At 38.2% G+C, this 21297-nt stretch overlaps 1 protein-coding gene across 1 annotated transcript in view; it reads left to right on the top strand.

Annotated features, from left to right (window-relative positions):
* side-VII (sidestep VII) overlaps window positions 1-21297 on the top strand; it is a 1496071-nt gene that overhangs the window by 1359976 nt on the left and 114798 nt on the right. Inside the window, exons 9-10 of the mRNA XM_071598053.1 lie at window positions 6899-7058; window positions 20520-20822. Of these exons, the coding sequence (XP_071454154.1) occupies window positions 6899-7058; window positions 20520-20822 (463 nt within the window). The remainder of the gene's footprint in view (window positions 1-6898; window positions 7059-20519; window positions 20823-21297) is intronic.

Below are 21297 nucleotides of genomic sequence, written 5' to 3'. Positions count from 1 at the left end.
TTCGATCGGATACCCAAAATGCCCGTCTGTTAACTGAAAAGTCATTAGTAGGGATTATGTGCGTGCTTTTACTCATTGCTTATATGGTGCAATGACATTTTTTCATCGCAAAATAGAATTTAAGATATGAGACTGTGGCTTGTTGAATAATATGTCCCATAAGGTTTGCCGAAGAAATTGTCTATTTACATTTTTTGTTTATATGCTGCAATATTATTATAGATCACCATAACTTGGCTATAGCATCTGACAAAACCTGTTAGGTACGTATTTGAGCTGAATGTGTGTTTTTTCAGAGCAGTGTTGACACCGCAACTGCCACTCCCTGCCGAGAGGACTCGATTTTTTACGACTATTCATGTTCAATCAGCCTCTCTCCTGACTGAATAAATTGTGATGTGGCTCCAACTAAAGTAAAACTTACGTTTAAATTTCCAGAGGGTTAAATGTAGTTATTTTCAAAATCGAAGGACCAACTATCCCGCACGATTCTTATAATGAATTCTATTATTACTCATAAAAGGATGTTGGACCATGAATTCTTCAAACTCGTTGCGAAATTGTCCATCACAATCTTATCCTGGGGAAAAGAAGAATGTTTGCGGGTTGACTTAGTGGCTCATCTTAAATGCGTATTATCTCTATCCTCCACGTTAAGTGAGATAATAAGCTCCGCTAGGCTTGAAAGATACCCAGGCGTAAGGCACACAAATGCTTCACTCCACGTAATGCGCCCATCTGCTCTTTTACGCACCTCCGTCATCTCGGGTGAAGGAAGCTGGATACGCATTATGAAGCAAAGACTGTTTCGATGGAGGAGGCACACTTAGTTTAAGTGCACGACGTAAAAAAAGCATCTTTAACTATTTCACTTAACATAGTTTCAGTTATCTCCCTAGTTTCTACCTCTCTTTCGTTGCTTTCATTTATCTCCGAGCCTCTGCAAAACCCAAAGGCAAACCGGTAGTGGCTTTAGTTAAGTTAAAGTGGATCAAATATAGAATATTCTCTGGACAAAATATATTCTATAAATGACGCCCAGCAACTATGTAGAATGTTTGTTTTTTTAAATATATATTCTCTCTTGTATTTATGGCGAATAAGCCTTAAATGTTCTTCAATCGATAAACCAGTGTGGAATACTACCTTGATCAAAAAGTTCCCGGAATAACCACCGTGTGGCGCTCCCATCGTTCCGATTTGAGTTCTGTTTTTTTTGTTAAATTGGTACATCTGTTGTTGATATTCCCTTTAAATCTTAGTGTCATAACTTGACATTTGCAAAAGTTACGTAGCCAAGAGTACATCTATCTCTGTGTGTGTTGGCGATTTTTTACAATTTCAGAAATGGATTTAAATTTGCAACAACGAACTTGTATTAAATTTTGCGTAAAAAACGGATTTAGTGGCGCACGGACGTTGGAAATGTTGGAAAAGTGTTTCGGCAACGATTCTCTAAAAAAAACGGTCGTTTACCAGTGGCACGAGCGGTTCAGAAGTGGTCGTGAGTCAATCGAAGATGATGAACGCAGTGGCAGACCATCGACATCGAAAGTCGGTGAAAAAATTGATAAAGTAAAAGAAATGTTGGTCAATAACCGCAAATTAACCATCAGAGAAATAGCGGAGGACTTGAACATTGCCTATGGATCCGCCCAAGACATTGTGGTTAATGATTTGGGTTTCCGTCGTGTAGCAGCAAAGTTGGTGCCAAAAGAGACCGTGTTGACGTCGCAAAAGACATGATTTGCGAGGCTGAATCCGATCCCACATTCATCAAAAGGATCATTACTGGAGACGAGACGTGGGTTTATGAGTACGACACGCAATCCAGACATCAGGCAAGTGAATGGCGTTCACCAAATGAGCCGAGACCAAAAAAACCACGTCGTTTTCAGTCAAAAAAGAAGGCAATGCTGACGGTTTTCATGGATTACAACGGTGTAGTGCATCATGAATTTTTGCCAGAAGGCCAGACAGTAAACAAAGAGTATTATTTGGGCGTTATGAGACGTTTGCGTGAAGCAATTCGCCGAAAGAGACCAGAAATGTGGGCAGAAAACTCGTGGATTTTGCACCATGATAACGCACCGTCGCACAGTGCTATCATTATTCGTAATTTTTTGACGAAAAATGCAACAAATACCATCCAACAGCCACCGAATTCACCTGATTTGGCTCCCTGTGACTTCTTTCTGTTCAATCGAGTTGAAAAACCATTACGGGGAACGCGTTTTAGCAGCCGAGAGGAAGTAATGGAAAAATCGCAGGAAGCACTGATGGACATACCGAAAACCGAATATAAAAAATGTTTCGAGGATTGGATCAAGCGCTGGCATAAGTGTGTTGCAGTCGATGGGGATTACTTTGAAGGGGACAATATAGATTTAGATGAATAAACTTGTATTTTTAATTTTCTGAATAAATTCCGGGAAATTTTTGATCAAGGTGGTATATCATAATAAATGAGCGGATTAGTTATGCAAATAGTTTTATATAGATATTGCATAGACCGTACAACATCAAGTTGTTAGGGTGATTGCAAAAGGTATTTTTGAAACATTCAATCTACAAGTATGCCTCTAAAGTCTATTGAAGTTGGGACAGCCACCGGGCACAGTGTTAGTGCAGGTGTACGTATATGCCAACGCCCAGCCCTTCAGAAGAGGAAATATAGGAATAATACAAGCAAATAGAAGATGTTGATGGACCAGTAAAATAGAAGGAGAGCCCAATCCTGACGAGAGACTAGAACACTGTGGTTGAAGAGGGCCGAGACGGACGCAGCGTGAGACAATCCGGATAGGTCAAAAGAAGTACGGTGGGAGAAAGCTTGATACAATTCTTTAACGAGAAAAACATGGTAGTGGTAAAGGCCCTCTTTGAATAATATTGGAAAGGATATCAATGGAAGATGCTTAGGGGAAGAGTTAGATACCGAATTGACTACATCGCATTCAGACCGAGATGTGATCACTAAATGCAAATGCTAAAAGCAATGAAATAGCTATTCCGGGGCAGATATAAATAGCGATTACAAGGTAGTGGTTATGGGCAGCAGACTTCAGTAAGAGAAGATGATTTAGAGTATTACAGGAATGCAGATAAAACACAGAGGTACTTGAGGAATGGCATACAAAAGATGTCAGTCTATCATCGACAGAAAAATAAAAGAAATAAATATATGAGACTAGCATAGAAGGACGATGGATGATAGTAAAGGATACAATAAGAGTATTCGAGGTGGCAGATGAGCAACTCGTGTGTTAGGCGGCCAAATTTTATGCGGCCTTTAATATCAGCTCAAATAAGAAAATGCATAAACGCAAGAAGAAAACGCAAGAATTCAAGAAATGATATGAGGAAACCTTAATAAAAAGCTTCGGATCAATTCATACGAGAATGCAAGAATGCCAAAAAAAAGTGGATAGAAACCTGTTTCGAGGAAATCAATTTCACCATGAAGAAGAGAAACAGCGAAACTGCTTATAAACTGCTGGCGGTGAGACAATTCTGAGAGAAAAATCCTACGTCTTCCTAGAAGCTTAATAAAATGAATACATTGGGGAGAGATGGAAGGAATACGTTGAACTACTTTACCAAGGGCCCCAACCACTTGAAGTTGACTTAATGAAAGAAGAAATCTTGATGGAAGAAGACACTCGGGGCCCGGAAATTCTGAGAAGGTAATTCGACAGAGCCGTGAAAGGCATGAAGAACAACCAGGAACCAGGAATTATCAAAATAAACGGAGAAATAAGCCGAACATTTGGGATCAAAGCGAGGAATACTGTTTTCGAATAATCAAGATAGCTACGACTGTGGACAACACCCGGAAGACTTCGAGAAAAGTTTTGTGATTACAGTACCGAAGAAATGAAGATAAGATAAATCCAAATACACAGAACATGAAGGTTGATATCTAACTCATTGGAAATACTTATTCGAATAACTAGTGAAAGATAGATGGGAAACTAGACGAGCAAGCAATATGGAAAAGCAAATCGGATTCTGTAAAATCCGAGGAATAAGAGGGGCAACACTCAGCGTGAGGGTACTCGCCGAAAACAGATACGAATGAACTAGCCATTATTTTTAGCATTCGTGGACCTGGAGACAGGCTTAGAAACCGTGGAATGGAAATATATGTTCAATTTACAATGAGAGTTTGAAATGGACATTAATGACGGACGATTCTTCCATCACGTCTGCAAGACTCACGTTACCATCATATAAATGAAAAAATGATGGAATAAAAGCAAAAATAAACAAAGTTTAGGCTTGGATGCAACCTCTCGCCATCACTATTCCATATGCGTTTAGAAGATGCAATAAAAGCAGAACTAAAATTGAGTATCAAACGAGTCAAAGTGAATGGCGAAGAAATCAACATACTCCTGTAAGAAAATGGCATCGCAGTAATAGCAGAAACGCGTGTGAACCTGCAAGCAATCCTGAATATTATGGACCAAGTATTTCGGAATCGTAATATGAGCATCAACGACAAGGAAATAAAAACTCTCACGAGTGGAAAAGAGAAGCTGAACACAAATCTCGGATGTGAAAATCTGAGGAGTTTAACCAGAGCAAAGGGAATCCTGCATATACCTGGGCAGCATTATGAAATTAATTGGAAGAAGTTCGACCAACATCAAGCAAAGAATAGTTCTAGCTAGGAAGCCGTTCATGAAGAGGCAAACATTATTTTGAAATCTCTGGAGGTTAAAGCAAGGAATTAGTTCGCCAAAACGCTTTTATAGAGCGCTGGTACTCTATAGATCAGCGACATTAGAAAAGTGATAAGCGAAGAATGAAAGCCTTTGAACCATGATGCTGGAGGAAAATGCTGAAGATTAAATGGACAGAAAAAGTGAGGAACTAGGAAGTATATGGAAAAGTAGAAGAGATCGTATGGAGAACTCTATAGCAAAGAAGGGCTAAGATTGTTTGAAAACACTGGTGCACAGTGGATCAGATAGAAATATAATAGAGGGGGAAAATTTGAAGGGAGTGTCCCTTGAGGAAGATTAAAAGACAAGTACGTGGGAAAAAGTAAGGACGTAAAACAGAAAATCTGTCAGCGGGATGTGAATTCGCGTTGAATATGGGAGAATGGAGGACTGCGGTGAAGCAATCTTAGGAACGAAATGGTAGTGATGAGTGAAATATTCTTCGAACCGTGCCTCTTATTTTCTTAGATGTTGACATTAAAAGTTTTCAATTTTTTTCAAATATTTAAAAAAGTCATTTCTTTATCAAAATTCTTTCATCACTTTAGATTATCAACGTTCTCCTATTTCATTTAATGCCTGATGAACCCATTCTTGTTTTCTCTGTTATTCAGTTTGTTTTCATTTCCTTCGACAACAATTATCCATTTGTACAATTTGAAAAATTACTAATTTAAATAATACATTTCTCGCCAAGTATGATAGCGATTTGTTGATATTTGAGTCACTAAGCAAGTATTTTTTAACTGGAAGGAGAAAAAAATTCTGAATAAATGTGATAATTAGGTGATAATTGTACCAAATGAGCACTTATTATGTTATCGCTCGCTACTGGCTGGATAATTTTCTTGAACTGGTTTAACTTCAGTATACACCTACGATTATGTGGTTACAATTTATTGAATGTTTCTTGTGGAATAGATTTGGAAATCATTACAATATTGCAGCGATTAAGTTTAAAAATATTGACTACTGCACTTTCCATCAATGGCGTTTAAATCTGTTGCAAATATATTACTTATGTACTTTTTCTTGTGGTGTTATGTTACCTTGGTTGTGCATATTAAAAGAACTTGGCACTTTTCCACAGATTGTTATTATAAGGTACAAAGCGTTTCACCGACTTGCGGCATCATCAGGTACAAATATGCTGCTAACAATAGTGCGAGATTATATACGCTCAGGACAGAGTGGGGGCGGGGAGGGGAGGGAGGGCCTGAGAGAGGAGGAGGCGATCGGGTGCGTTGCATTGAGAGCGATACGCAAGGCGAAAATCCAGTGGTTAAGGGAAGAACTGACACTGTGGTATGCAAAATGGTCTTCGCGAATATAGCTACCAACAAAGGCTACAACCCTAAGCTAGTTGATAAATTATTTCGGAAAAAACAAAAATCAATGGCCATAAATAGTATTGCCTCCGCACAGTCCGCAGTATCTAAAGAATTTAGGTGGTGCTCGATCCCAGTTCTGGGAGATCTTTCATATAGAATTTCCCACTGCCTACCCATCTCACTCAAAGCAGCCTTTTACACACCCCTAACCCTCTCAAAACTTCTAATCAATGGTTAAGACACACAGGATAGCCTTCTTAAATCAGGTATTTATACACTGTAATGCGAGATTTGCAGCACCGTTTTTGTTGGTCAGACAGGGAGGAGTGTCAAGCTACGAGCCAAGGAACACACAAGGTGTCACGAAAATAAGAATGCCAACTCTCTGTTTGCTAAGCACCTACTAGAATTCGACCACAGTAGTGACTTTGTCCCAGAAATATTACATATTCTCCCAAAAGGATAAAAAATGGATGCTCTCGAGCAAATGGAGATTCGGAGGCACCTAGTAAACCCCAACTTGACACTTTGTAACGAGAAAATGCTCCCGTCCCCCTCCCCACTCCTTTCTGAGAAACTAGCCTTGAATTGTTCAAACCAACCCCTCAACGCACCGATATGAAATACTTCCACAAAGTGAAGCCTGAAACAGTAGACTATATTACCTTAGTTGAACTAAATAAAATTTAATTGCGCAAAGGTATCAATAATTCGTCAATGGCATAATCTATGCGTTAGTTCTTCATGCTATATATTTACATGCAAACTGTTTTTAACACCAATGAAATTCCTTTGCACTGTAGACTAATATATGCCATTAAATTCTCTCTTTTTCAGGGTCGGCCACTTGCTCATAATATCCAAGCAGGTGTAATAGTGAGCAACCAGAGTTTAGTCCTTCAAGGAGTTAGCCGAACAAGTGCTGGGAACTACACCTGTGTGGGGTATAACAGCGAAGGGGATGGAGAAAGCGAGCCCTTCTACCTGAATGTGCTTTGTGAGTATAACATGATTTATTTATAACATACACCTCTTATCCTTATATCATACATTCGTCTTTTTGATGATAAGACCATTTTTATAATAATTTAATTTTAATTATATTCAAAGGCATCTGGGGTTTTCAGTGCTAAACACTGGCTTGAATATTAAGTTAAGGACCATGCTCTAATTAACCTCTTAATTCACAGTTACCTACATAGACCTAAAAATGTTGTGGGAAAATTGTTTCTAAGACATTAAAGAGTCACAAAAATCAGTTTAATTATATTCCCCAGTGGTATTGTGAGACGAATTGACTAATGTAGAGCGACATAGAATCTATGAAAAAACTTCAAAAGTAATATGCTAGTTTACCACCCCTTTCACTCCATAACAGCAGTAGCCACGGTGCTCAGAGGTTTTGTTTAATTGAAAATCATAATATTTTCATTGCATTCGAAGCCTGCTGTTGCTGAATGATGTTTTATGATCATTGAGTGAATTTCTTGATGCTTGATCTTTAATTACTTGTTTCCCTTTGCCTGTCTTGAGACCGCAAAGGTCGAAAAAGGTTGAAAATTTACAAATTAATCTGAGAAAATCTTCGTCAAGAGTTTTCGGTTATAGCGGGGCATGAAAGTAAATATCATCCTGAATCACGAATATTTAACGAATATACATGTAGACGGATAATTAAATTTTAATAACATTTAAGTCATTCTAGACAGCACTATGCCCTCTAATTCCAGCGACATGGCAAGTCATAAACACCATAGACAACATTGTGAGCTCTTTGAGACGCCTTTGAGAACAATCACTTTGACCAGTATCTGAAATGTGGGAGACCCCTCATATTCGTTATTTATCAACGTTCGCAGGAATATTTGACAAGAAATTTAAGGGCATCATGGGAAAATCTATTGAATATCCTGATGAGAGAAAATTTCCTTTGGCTCCGGACATTTATATGAAACAACCATGGTTCAAATATGTTTAAAACTCGCTTCTGTTTCCTAGGTTTGTGACGCATCAGAAACAAATGATGCTATGTCGTTCTTAGATAGCATTTTAAATGTAATATAATTTGCCTGTGCTAGCTATCACTCCACTAAATAGCCAACATAATGAAAGCATTCGTGGTACTGGCTGAAATAATATTAAATAAGAATAATGATGTACAGATATACCTGTATTAGGTGATTATATGAAATTTAAAATTCAAGTTTTCCATTTTTCTGTTGAATATCATAGATATTACTAATTATTCTGTTTTCAAGTGACTGAATAAATCCTAAGTAGGTTAACATGGCACACTTTAACGCGTAAAACTCCGTTAAATACCGCCCAAATAATTTATATGTTTATTGGTTACTGGGATTTTCTGTGAACCACATAGCTGCACAAAATGGGAATACGTGGCAAATGTCCTACTTAAACTAAAATGAATGCTTAAAAATGGTTATGTTTTTTGAAAAAGCGGTAATGTTTTATGTAATGATTTTTGCAAAAAAACTACTATATTAAATTTGGCCAATAATGACAAACAATTCAAAATTTAACTAATAATCAATAGATTACTACATTTTCAACGTAAAATCCTTCATACAATTTGCTTCTGAGTAGGTGCTATATGAAAACAATTTTTATTTAACTTCATTGTAAACTTTTATTGAATAGAGTAATCAAAGGTGCAGGTGAGAGCCCCATATTTTTAGGCGAACGTCCAATTGCATCATAAAATGAGCAGGAGTCTTAATGTTTCCCTATACCTTCTGTCTGATCATTACTTGAGAGCCAACGGGAATATATAGCCAATGAACGAATTTCTCAAATTCCAAGATAGAGGAAATGCCATAACCGACCGCGTGAAATAAGAGCCTCCATAATCATATTCGGATTTTTTTTATTAATAACGGCTTTGAAGTGTACCTTTTTTCCCTCTTTCCCTATATTCGGAAGAAATAATGAGAGAGAAAAGTTATGAAGAATAACATTACATCGTACCCAACGGGGTAATTTTTCATTATCATATCCTTCATCAGAACACGTCTCCATGGAACTTAGAACCCCCTCCTTCCCCTTTATTGTCTCGTGCTCCCTTGGTTATATACGGTCTGCATAAATGGAATAAGAGCACCGCTTTAACCTTTTTTTATTATTTCAAGCGGCGAAAAAACCCATTAGCTATGAATCACATTATAATTTTGCTGTAATTCCTACCTGCAATATGTAGTGGTTACGTTTAGGCACTTTACGTGTGTATGTATGTATATATATATATATATATATATATATATATATATATATATATATATATATATATATATATAGTTAGGTTTCCGATCTAACCAAGAAAATATATATACACACACACACTAACTATAAGTACCTGTACATCTAAATACATGTATTGCATTGTATGTTTACATATATATGAATGTATATATGTACATACAAACGATAGGTTTATGTACGGGAAAATGTACATATATCTCTACACACACTAAAAACATATGGATATAAAACGGTATGTATGTATTTATGCAGGTAGTGGGCTGGGGACTTCAGTTGAGAGCCGTGTTTCTTTGAGTATGGCGGTGTGGGTGGCCTGGGTGGGGTAGAAGGGGTTGAGGCCGCAGAGCTCTCAATGGAGCCCGTAAGGTGGACTAAAAGGCATTCGAAGGGGTGCCCGCTTGGAAATATGAGGGTGAAGCTAAGAAAAGGTGAGGATTTCCCCTGATGGCGGACGAAGAAAAAAAAATAATAATAAACTTTCTTCTTATCGGAGAATTTTTTCCCCGGGTGTGCTGCGGGGATTCCGAGGAGGGGCGCGGGTGGGAGAGGAAAAAAGTGGGGAGACTGGACCATAAATCCGTCCCGATGGGGAGAGAGGGTAATATTCGCTTAGTCTCACGCCATTGCCCCGAGAAGAACGAGTAAGCCTATCTCGCTCCCTCTCTTCTTCCCTCTCTACCTCTCTCCCTCCCTCCTCGGATCCCTCGACCCCTCACGGAAGGGAACCCTCCCCGCCTCTCACTCCCAACCCTTGATGAGAAAATGATTGCGACTTTCTATCACTCGGGCCGTGATTGCGTTTTTCCGGGTTCGCTCCGGGGATTCTCGCACCATGCCCGCACCCGTGATTGTTTTTCGGATCGGAATGCGTTGTGATTCCGGCAATCCCACTCTCCTCCATCCCTCTGCGCAATGCTCCATTTCACGCGTTCTCATCGACATCAAAGAGGAGAAAATTTCGAGGGTATTGTCACAGTTTTCTCGAGCCCCAAACCACCAGCCCTTGCTGGTGCCCTCCCTTCCCGTCACCTCCGGTAAAAAAGACCTGCCGATCCCATATTTTATTTCTTGAGGTCGATTGAGGAAAGTAAAAATGGTTGGACTCGGAAGGGTGAGTTTGAATGTTCGATCTATTCTGAGGGCATCGAGTTAGGATCTCGATGAGACGTGAGCTTCGCGACTGCTGTTCTAAGTTTTATGGTCCATCCAACGACCACGCTCAGTGACCCGTTCATGAGCTGGTTGCAAATGAAGATTTCCGCCTTTAGATTCTGTTTTATGAAAGGGTTCCTTTTTTGCCGAAGGATTAATGGTAGGCATTTATATATACACATTATTTTTAGCGAAATATTTAGATGATTAACCTATTTCAATACTTTTTTTATCAAATATGAATCTAGATGCTAAACATACCATGTAATAAGCATAGCGATAGATCTACATACACTTCAGCTAAAGTAAATCTTTAAATATGATTTATGAAATGGGGTAATCGGGGACAAAAGTTTCCTGAATTAGTATTTGAAGTAAAAATTATTTTAACGTATGAAATGATAAATTATTTTCGGTTCCCTTACGGAGATGGGCTTTAAGGTCTAATTTAGAATACTACATAATAATGTCACGCATAATTACCATGAATAAGTGGAAAATTACTTACCTAAATTCTTTCTATTATTCATGTGATGCTTCGGTGTCTCTCTGCATAAATAGTTTCTCTCAAATTTAATACCATGAAGGAACACAGAAAGAATTGTATTTACAGCTGGTTCTATCCTAATTGCGTACGCTACATAATTCTGCTAGTATCCCGTATCCAAAATGTAATAATGTTGAAACGTGACAGCCTCATTTGAAACGTTCGCCCCACTGTCGTCAGACTTCTTCATAGCTACCTCAATGGGACGGAAGCCTCATGAACTATTTATCGTCTAGCTTTCACTCTTTGTCTTCTACCATTGAACACAAGAAGACCCTAACAGATGTAACTGGCATTGCTCTTATCAGCAGAGCTCAAGGGATCATCAGAACCAGCAAGCCTTACCACCAATGTTGTTGTCGATCGGTAGGAGGTTGGCTGACCGCTAAATTTGTGTACTGTCACAAAAATAGCAAGTCCAACATTTGCATTAAGATATGACATCGGCCATCTTATAATGGGCCATAAACTCATTTCTCATTTTCATTATGATCTATTAAGGTGCCGCAATAGAAACTGTTCTGCTTTACAGGGTAACCAAACCATGTTGAAGTTAATATTGCTAATAATGAAAGAATGTTATACGGGTATTATACGGAAAGGACAATGGTCCCTCTGAAACCATAGATTAATTTACGATATTGATTAAATACTAGAAGATACAGAGTATTTCATATGGATAATTTAATCACTTACTTTCCTGTAAATGGTTTTCATTCAATCAAAGCTTAAAATAAACGATGGAAATTCGCTTTACAAAAGTTTAGGGTTCTGATTAAGTTAAGCTCAAAAATACTATTAGTGCCGATAACGGCAAGCTTTACTTGACCTTGAAAATATATAGGTGTGTGTTTATTTGTGTTTGTGTCTGTTTGAGTGTGTATGAATGGATACGAGAGAACTGCGTCGTTCGTTCGAAGCTGATATCCCAAGTTAATTTCTTAATATTAATATAATTAATTGCCTTCATCATTGTAGACGACCATTTTTTTGCAGAATTTATCCACCCTCTAGTTATTGAAATAATCGAAAAATGCCTTTTTTACCGTAAAACTGATAATCGAATTGATATGCTACATAGGATTCCTATCAAAAGAGGAACCTAGTATCCATTACAGTACTCGAATTCCATGTGCAACATAACATCAGGGCTAGTTACTCGATAGAAGAATATAGCGTAGTATCAATATTCGTATTTGTAATGTGCCATTGAACCTTGGAATTTCAAATAGTATGATGCCGACTATTTTTTGCAACATCGGCCTCCTTAGAAGGATTGATGTAAAAGCTCACACAGGGTACGTTCCAAAAGTAAAGCAATTAAATTTCCCGCGCCGCTCCTATTGATCGGAGTGGGATCAAATTATTTGGAGTAGATCGGCTAAGCTTTGCCATAAAATCAGTCTTGGTGCTACCCAAGTTGTGGAAGCGGTAGGATGTCAGTTATTCTAAGCCTCTGTGTGCCGACCTATCACGAAAGAACAACAGAGAGGAAATTTAAAATGAATTTTTGCAACGTACTGAAAATGAACCTGATTATTTGGACAGCGTCATCACTGGTGATGAAACCTGGATTTCTGAATACCAAAGTTCCAAGTGGCAGAGCGACCAGTCCTTCAAACCCAAAAAGGCAAGAATGATAAATCAAAAGTGAAAACAATGCTCATTGTCTTTTTCGACGGCAAAGGAGTGGTCAATAGGGAGTTTGTTCCTCAAGGATAGACAATTAACGCTGCCTATTACGTGGATGTGCTGGAAAGACTCCGGGAAAGGGTCATCAGGACGAGAAAAGACACCTCCGCTATCTAGCAACTCCATCGCGACAACGCGCCTTGCCACAACGCGCTACGAGTCTGCGAATTCCTGGCCAAACACCAGGAGCCAACGCTGCTCACCCCTCTTGTCCTGACGGCGCCCTAGCAGAATTCTTTTGTTTCCCTCGGATTAAGGCACCCCTGAAATGAACTCGTTTTTTCCATAGAAGAGATCCAATCAGCTGTGTCGAAGACCTCGCGAGAGGTCCCCGAAAACGCCTTCCAGGGCCCGTAGTAATCATGGCAGAGTCGCTGGAAAAAATGTATAGAGGTCCAAGGACAGTACTTTGAAGTATTTAAAGCGTTTGTGAAAATCTGTTCAATAATTTACTTTAAAAAAATGAAAGCATTACTTTTGGAACGCACCCTGTATTAAAAAATAGCACATTATTAGTTTGAAGATCAAAAAACTAGATTGCGGATCATCTAACTTTATATTGAAACTTGGTTCAGATTTTCGTTGCTTGAGAAAAAAACTCGGTATATATCACTCTGTAAATTATAATGACTGATCTAATTAGACGGCAGTCTCTGTGTACCAAGAAAACCAGGAAGTTATTTCTGGTTTAGATCTTTCAGATTTGGGCAATCTTTGTAGGGAAAGAGGAAATTCGAAAAAAATCCGACTGCGTCTCGGCGATCAACACTTCGAAACGTTGGTGCTTGCTCCGAAAATGCGAAAAAATGAGAATCAAGCGGAATTCGTCGCTCATTTGTCGTGGCTCTTTTTTTCTCTCTCTCTATCTCTAAAGGTACCCACCTAATTTCGCACCCCTTCCCACCTTCTAAAACACATGACTAACAATGACGCCAGACCTTTCGGGCTTTTAAGGAGGCATACATTCCTCTGACGGAAAAAAACGATGAGTTTGAAAGGCCCAAAGTTGTTCCTTTGAACTTTTTTTCGTTCATACGCTCCTCCTTTTTCTTGCTCCGCCTAGGGAGTAGGAGGATATTAAAACCGAACGCGTGGGAAGCAGTTTCATTGCTCCCGTTAAGCCATTACAAGAAGATCTCGAGTCCCTTCCCTTACGCCTAACCCGACGGAGGCCCGTTTTATTTGCCGCTCGCCACCCTCGGCTTCAAACCTTACTCTGGCTCTCCTCCCTCCCTCCTCTCCCTCCCGAACCCCCATCTCTACCCATCTCTCCCTGCATTTCCCTCCCTCTCTCTCTCTGCCTCCCCATCTCCCTCTTTCTTCCCATCTCCCTCTTCCCCCCTCTCCCTCTCCCTCTCCCTCCCCCTCTTTCTCCCCATCTCCCTCTTTCTCCCTCTTCCTCTTTCTTCCCCTGTCTCTCCCTCACTCTATAATTTTTCGAAGTCCTCTCTTGTTCTTTGACTTCATACAACACTCTCATCTGCTTTTTTCTCTCTACTCTTTAACTGACCTCCCGTGGATTCCTTTAGAAGACTGTCGCAATGCCTGAAAGAATGAGAGGTACCTGAATTGTTTTTCATTCCTTAGATGCTACGCTTTCGTATGGTAAACTCCCAATTGCGAATGTGAGGTCCATTCATTGTTCTGATTTTCACTCTACATTTATTTAGAAGGAAACCATTCTTTTCAATGCGTATCTTCCTTACTTAATTCGGGTTCATTTGGTTGTCATCAGAATGATAGCCTTAACAGGCTACCGTTTTACGGATATTGCAACACTAGTCTCAGCTGATGACTCAATGTCGAAATATCATTGATTAACTTCAGTATCGTACGCCAGTTTTATCCATAAATGCCATGATTTACCTTGAAAGACACCCGGGAAAATTTTGTTATTTATATGAATTAAAAACTCATAAAAGATCATTAATCAGTATCATACGCTGCAATTGGATTGTGTAGCTTCAGTAGTTTTCATATTAACCCTCCTAATAAAAACATTTTATTTTTTACAATTTCTCTCCGCATTTTTCCACTGGATATCATTTACTTTGAATCCGCATCAATTGCATTCAAGAGATTAGTTGACTCAACTTCGTCATCATCACGTAGGAACATTTCGAGAACTATTTATATTTTCTCAAAAAAATTATATTTTGAATTATACTATTAGACCAGAAATTGTTGTGTTTAATATTCCACCGTGATTATTAGGTCTATAAATAAGGTTTAAAATGTATCTAGGTTGACTTGTGTTTATGGCACCAATTTACAGACGAGAAGTCTCTTTATTTTTTTTAATATGTCATGACTTATTGGAATATTAGAGTGACTTTTTATTGACTGTCAGTAATACCAATCCGCGCATTTTTAATAAAACTCTAATTTTCATAATCAGATTAATGAAAACGCTAAAGACTTTGCCCGTGTTTCCATGTTTCCCGTTACCCGATACTATAGAAACTTGTAAGGCCTTCCAAATCTCCAGGAATTAATTTTCTCGCGTTGGAATATTTTTTTCAATTATTCATTAAATATAAAATGTTCACTGATGAATCTTAATAATCAATGGGTTTCTAAACCATAAAGAACTTATAATTTGCAATTATTTACACACCAGAAATGTTTAACAATAAATAAAGAAGATTTAGACGTGTAGTGTCTTATTTGCATGTGGAAAGCCTCTCTAAAAAGGACTCAGATACACTTCATAACTGTGAAAATTAATCGCAGTAATTGCAACTTTTTGAGAAGTATAATGGAGAATTTAACCATCTTTGCCAGTTTCTGTGTACTTGAGCTTGAGTCTGCCAAATGTTTTAATATTCTGTTTATTCAGTCAGAGATTTTTAAAGCTATCGTAGGGAGTTCAAGAGGATAATAGTTTTATGATGCACAAATACAGCCGAAAAATTTCATCCAGGACACAAAACTGCAGTTCGACGGTTTTAAGCACATTGAAGCATGTTTGCAGGTGCAGTTCCTTATCGTCCATAATATAAGCAATATGATCTCTCACCTGCGAAGGGCAATCAAAAAACTCTTACCTCATAAACGAAACTGGCAAGGCAATGCGAATTCGATATCTAGCAACGAGACTGGGTTGCAACATCCCCATATTGTCAGTGGTATTATGACGGAATATATGTTTCAGACTTTTATTGCGTTGTATCTTTTCGTAACTTCCCCTTCCGACCTCAGAGGCACTTCGCAGGCAAACCGCACCAAAAAACGACGCAGTCCTTAACGACAGTCGTGTTGAAGTGATAAGGGAAAATATACAACGCCCGCTTCCAGGAACGTTATTTTAATCGGTCGTTCGTGAATAGCATTGTGGGCTCTAGTGCTTTGGACACGCCCCATTTTACAGCGTGTACCAATGTCACATTACCTCTTATGGTCTCCTTGGGGATTACTGCAGTGTAAGCAACTTCATGAGCTCTTCATTACGAAAGTCGTTCTAATTCAAATGACATTTTCGATGAATTCGTAAATGAAAAAAGAAATTGCATCCAACTTCAGATAACGTTTTACCTCGTTTTACTACTTGTAACCAATGGTAGTGGCAAAATTGTATTAAGAAACGGTAACGAGTTTTTCTAGAGTAATTTATGGAGAGATTTACATATCATTGTATTTATTTTGACAGGAAAAATACAGTAACCCGTGTCATACATTAAATTTTTCCGTTATTAGCCCTTCGCTTATAAAGTTAATAACTATAATGCCTTGTCTCTGAAGTAGATCTCTATTAATTGAATATATGGTGTAATTTTTCTCATGGATGGTATTGATTCTGAATAGCCATTGGAATAAGGTCCGTACGTTGGTATAGTTACAACGGGTCAAGTTTTCTGCTCGTTTTCTACATATGAATACCAGCACTGGTAAGCACTCTTAAGTCCTCTTCTGCACACATTTCCATTTTGAAATTTTAATCGTAATGTTGAGCGAATACCAAATTACACCATCGGCAACAGAACAATAAATTTACACAGATAATATAAATTCATTAAAATACCTTAAATGTCAATTGAATAAAGCTAAAACCTGAAGTACGCTTTCCACAAATTAATTTCTTAACACAGAATAGCATTTCATGTCGTTATTACCACTTTCATGAAGATATTTAATCTTCACGTTTATTTGCTCGAATCTAGGCTCTCATGGAGGAAGTCTTTCTATAATTACGCGCGTTGCATGACATGTGTCAAAGTAATATTTTTTAACGATTTCCATTTCTCTGCCCTTTTTTGAGCCTGATAAAAATATTAAACTGAATTTTTAAAACCTATGACGGCTTTACACTCGATAATTTTGATTGATTACGTGTACTCTCTTTCATCATATTTAGATGGCTATCCAATATTTTAAGTGTGCTTTGAAATTTATTTACAGAATGGAGAGAATCAGAGAAACGTACAGGGGTCAGTTCAGAATATATCTACACGTATTTCTCTCTTGCGGAGTCACTCGAAACCAATTCATCTCTTCCTCATCCTGACCATATGGAGTCCAATACCTTGATCTCTCCCTTGTTGCTGACTTTGCACAGGTTGCCTTTGTTTCCTCTCTTGGTCACTTTAAGCACGGCAGTAGCTTCAATGAAGTATATAACCAGCTGGTTTAGATTTAATGAAAATAGGTGTACGGGTATTACCGTCAGTTGGGCCGCATGCCTTCCCTTTGTCATCCCCTAGTTTCGGGAACTCTATACCCTTCATCTTTACGCTCTTTGATTCGATCTTTCGGATATAAAGGAACGCAGTCGAGGAATTTCACCTCCACGGTCGGTCTTTATAACCCCTCGCGCAACCATCACGTACTGGAGCATAAAAGAACGTTTTAAAGGGTGGGCGGGGACGAAACAAAGCAAAATGTGTGTACGTATTCATGTGTTAAAGATCGAGAGCGCCCCAGGGGAGGATTCAACGGACGTCCGCGCCATGGAGTAATGCGAACGTGACCTTTAAATACTAGATTGGTAAACTCTCGCGTTTGATCTCATAGATTTTACTCATTATTTGTTTTATCACACTATTTATCTAGGCTAATCAGAAAGTTAATTGCTTACCCGTCCTAAACTTCATTTTCATTTACTTTTATCGTAATATCTGAACTCGGGTTATTTTCTTGGTTTTGGCATTCCTCACCTTTAAGGGTTAATCTTTGCAAGCACGTTGCTCATTTCAAAAACACTCCCGTCTTGCCCCCAATGAGTAATTCGCACTAAATATTCACCTCTTCAATATTGACTCCATTGAATGGGTTGCATAATTAATTCAAAGCTGAGGGAAGCTCATGCTTGTTTTCCACTTTGAACTAAACTAAATTGTAACCAAAGCCATTTTTAGAGCTCCGAGAAATAATATATCTAGATAACGTTAACCAATTAATTTCATGAATATTATTAGATAAACATATTCGGTGGTGATATTACCTTCACCTCTTTTAATATATCGTATTTTCTTGACCAAGGTTCATTAACGACATTTTTTTGTTTTGAAAATCAGGAGTTAAAAGCTCATGCTATTTGAAAATTTTGTTTAGTCTTTTTATTACCTATGTTTTACATGTCAACTTATGCTATTTCACAGGAATTCTTCGTGATAGTTGCTATCATTCTACGTTAAATAAAATTGCATGGACCAATTAAAGGAAATTGGTGCTAGACTGATGCTAATGTTCATATGACATTTCGACCAACGATCATAAGGCCTGAGTTTAAACCCTGATGACGCTGGAAACCATCAACCTCACCTAAACTATGATTTTTATCTGGTACCAGGAATACCCGATAAACTGTAGGTGGAGCAGGGAAATGAATTGACATCCTAATATGTTTAACGCCATGTGCTTCAGCCATCCTTAAATTGGTTAATTACTGGGGTTGGGTGTTTCAAATAAATAAAAAATAGATTTAAGAAATAATAATTTATAAATTCATTTGCTTATTACGGGTATTGTAAATAGTCTTTCTTTCGATATGCATCGTACGTGCATACGTATTTCGGAATTCCCTCCGTGTAGATAAAAACTAAACTGAACTGATGATGAATATTATGATGATAATGTATAATAATAATGATGATGATATCTATATTATATTATGTAAGAATTTTATACTTAGAATCGAGTGATCAATAAAAATGTTGGCACAATATATGACCAATAGATTTATATTCCTCAAATTTGTAGCCTTAAAAATTTAAAAAGAATAATCTTTCATTGAAAAATAATAGCTTCATTCTTATTATACAATACTGCGGACTTTCGATAGAATTTGACCCTTTTTTTAATCTGACTACCGTCTCGGCAATGTAATTTTTAAATGAGTGTATAGCTCCGAAAACGAAAAAATAAATTAGATTGGAAGAAACACATTCTGATGACTCCAGCACTCGACACTAAAAAAACTTGATTCGAGCCTGCAAGAAAGAACTTTATTCTTGGTTAAAAGGTGGAACTTTGAAACAAGAAACGCAGTTCCATCCAATTCCTAAGCACCTTCGTCTTGGGGAGTATAGAGTCGTCCAGCATGCCTTACTTTCCCTCACTTTTCGTTTCTATACTTGTTTTTTGTTTTTATTTTGACAAGCTCTGAGGTGAAATGTTTGTTTCAAGTGGCATTAGCTCTCAGAAATTTGGAAAATTTTATTGAAAACCCTTAAAGTCCGTTAGGAGTTGAGACATTCCGTATTTGTTTCTTTTTCTCAGAGAGTATGAGTAAGGAAATAAAAAACCAAAAGCGATGGATATGTCAATCGAAAAAGAATACCGACTCATAAGGAAGACCTTGCAGATCCACATCCGTGATCATTTTTCAATGGTGATATTCAGTTCTCTATTTTCCTCATTCCTCCCCTCTTGAGAACGCTTGCTATTAATTTGCGTTAAAAATATATACAATGTTACCAAAAGAAGTTTCGTATTTTTGTGGATAAAAAAATACAAAAAATGAATCAGGGACAATTGAAAGAGAGACTTCGAGCAATTTAACTTATAAAATCTAATGGTAATTGATATTTTTCGATCTGCATTTCAATTTCTCTTGCTTTTACTGTTTTCAAAACACATTTTAATCCATCCAGTAACGTAAATGAACACAATCCTTTGACCATAAGTTTCGTTGTTACAGACGAAAGAATTCCCTTTTCTCGCAAATTTTTAAGACATTTTTTCAGCCCTTAGCGACTGTCATCATTTGGGATGTTTTTATTACCACTGTTCCGTTAAAATATTCCAGCATGCCTTGTATAATCATTATGCCATTTCAATCGAGAAATGAGCTGGGCGGATGCGGTTACCTCAAATTAAATGCCTAGGTGATTTTGAACTGTGTACCCTTATCTCTGAGTATGAGGGTAGGATAATACTGATACAAATACAGTAGACGGCGAGAAGAAAGCCGAAACAACAGTCAGAATCTACCCAATCCCAAACCCAAAGAAAATCTACCCAAAACCTCCAAATTATCCACATATTCTAAATTACAAAAATATCCGAGTCATCGGTAATGGCTAATACTTTTTTGAAAATTTTCCTTGGGCCCTATTGAATTTTCTATCGAGAAAATGTTTATTTGTGGAAAATAAAGGAACATATGATAAGTCAGTTTCTAATATCAAACGAGCAAGGTAAGCATGATGTATTATAATTGCCGTGTAATCTATCCGCGTGATTTTTCTTAACCCCCCCAAGTTGTTGCTTGCTTGTTTTACGAGTTATTTACTGTATAATTTCGAAGTGCATCTAATCTCATTTTGATTTACCTCAAACTTCTACTTGCAGATTCGCCGACTTGCGCTCCAAACCAGACGAGAGTTCATGGGGTCGCCAAGCAGGAGAAGGCCAATATTTCCTGCACCGTCGAAGCGAATCCGCCAGAGGTCCACTTCCGGTGGACGTTTAACAATTCGGCCGACACAGTGGACGTTGCGGCTGCCCACATCGGTCGGGGTCTCACGGCTCCCAGGACCTCCACTTTGACCTACACGCCAAATACAGAACTGGACTACGGGACCCTTCTTTGCTGGGCGACGAATCGAATAGGAGGCCAGAGACACCCCTGTGTTTTCCACATCATAGCAGCTGGTGAGTCATTTCCTTCCAAGTTTCGTTGTTGGCCTTCAGGAAAAGAGTGAAAGATGTAGAGTTGAGGAGATAATGGAAAGAGAGTTAGGGAGTCGACCGTAGGCTCTTGAGTTAAAATTTCGAATGATGCCCTTGAGCAAACATTAAAAATCCAAGTACAGCGATTTTCTGGAGGACATGATGCTCCGGCATCACAGAAACAAATTAGTCTTCCTTCGTTGATTACGTAAATTTTCTAGGTTAAAGGGTTTAACTCAAAGTGTACACCACGATCAGCTATCACAACTAATCTACTGTTTGGTTACTGTAGCATTGTATGGTTTGCCCGAGGTCAACCGTTCTGCAGCTTACAAAACTAAATTTAAGGATTTCATGGCCTATGGGGAGTGGTAACCTTTCCTTCTGTTCAAGCTTGGGCAATGAAAAATCATGCAATAGCATATAAAAAGAAGTGAAGATAAAGCATGACCTATCT

The sequence above is a fragment of the Hetaerina americana genome, unplaced genomic scaffold, assembly GCF_022747635.1.
Source record: "Hetaerina americana unplaced genomic scaffold, ioHetAmer1.1.p SCAF_9, whole genome shotgun sequence".
In the NCBI taxonomy this organism is placed as follows: Eukaryota; Metazoa; Arthropoda; class Insecta; order Odonata; family Calopterygidae; genus Hetaerina; species Hetaerina americana.
Note: the sequence above shows the minus strand (reverse complement) of the source record. Positions and strands in the feature narration are given on the sequence as shown.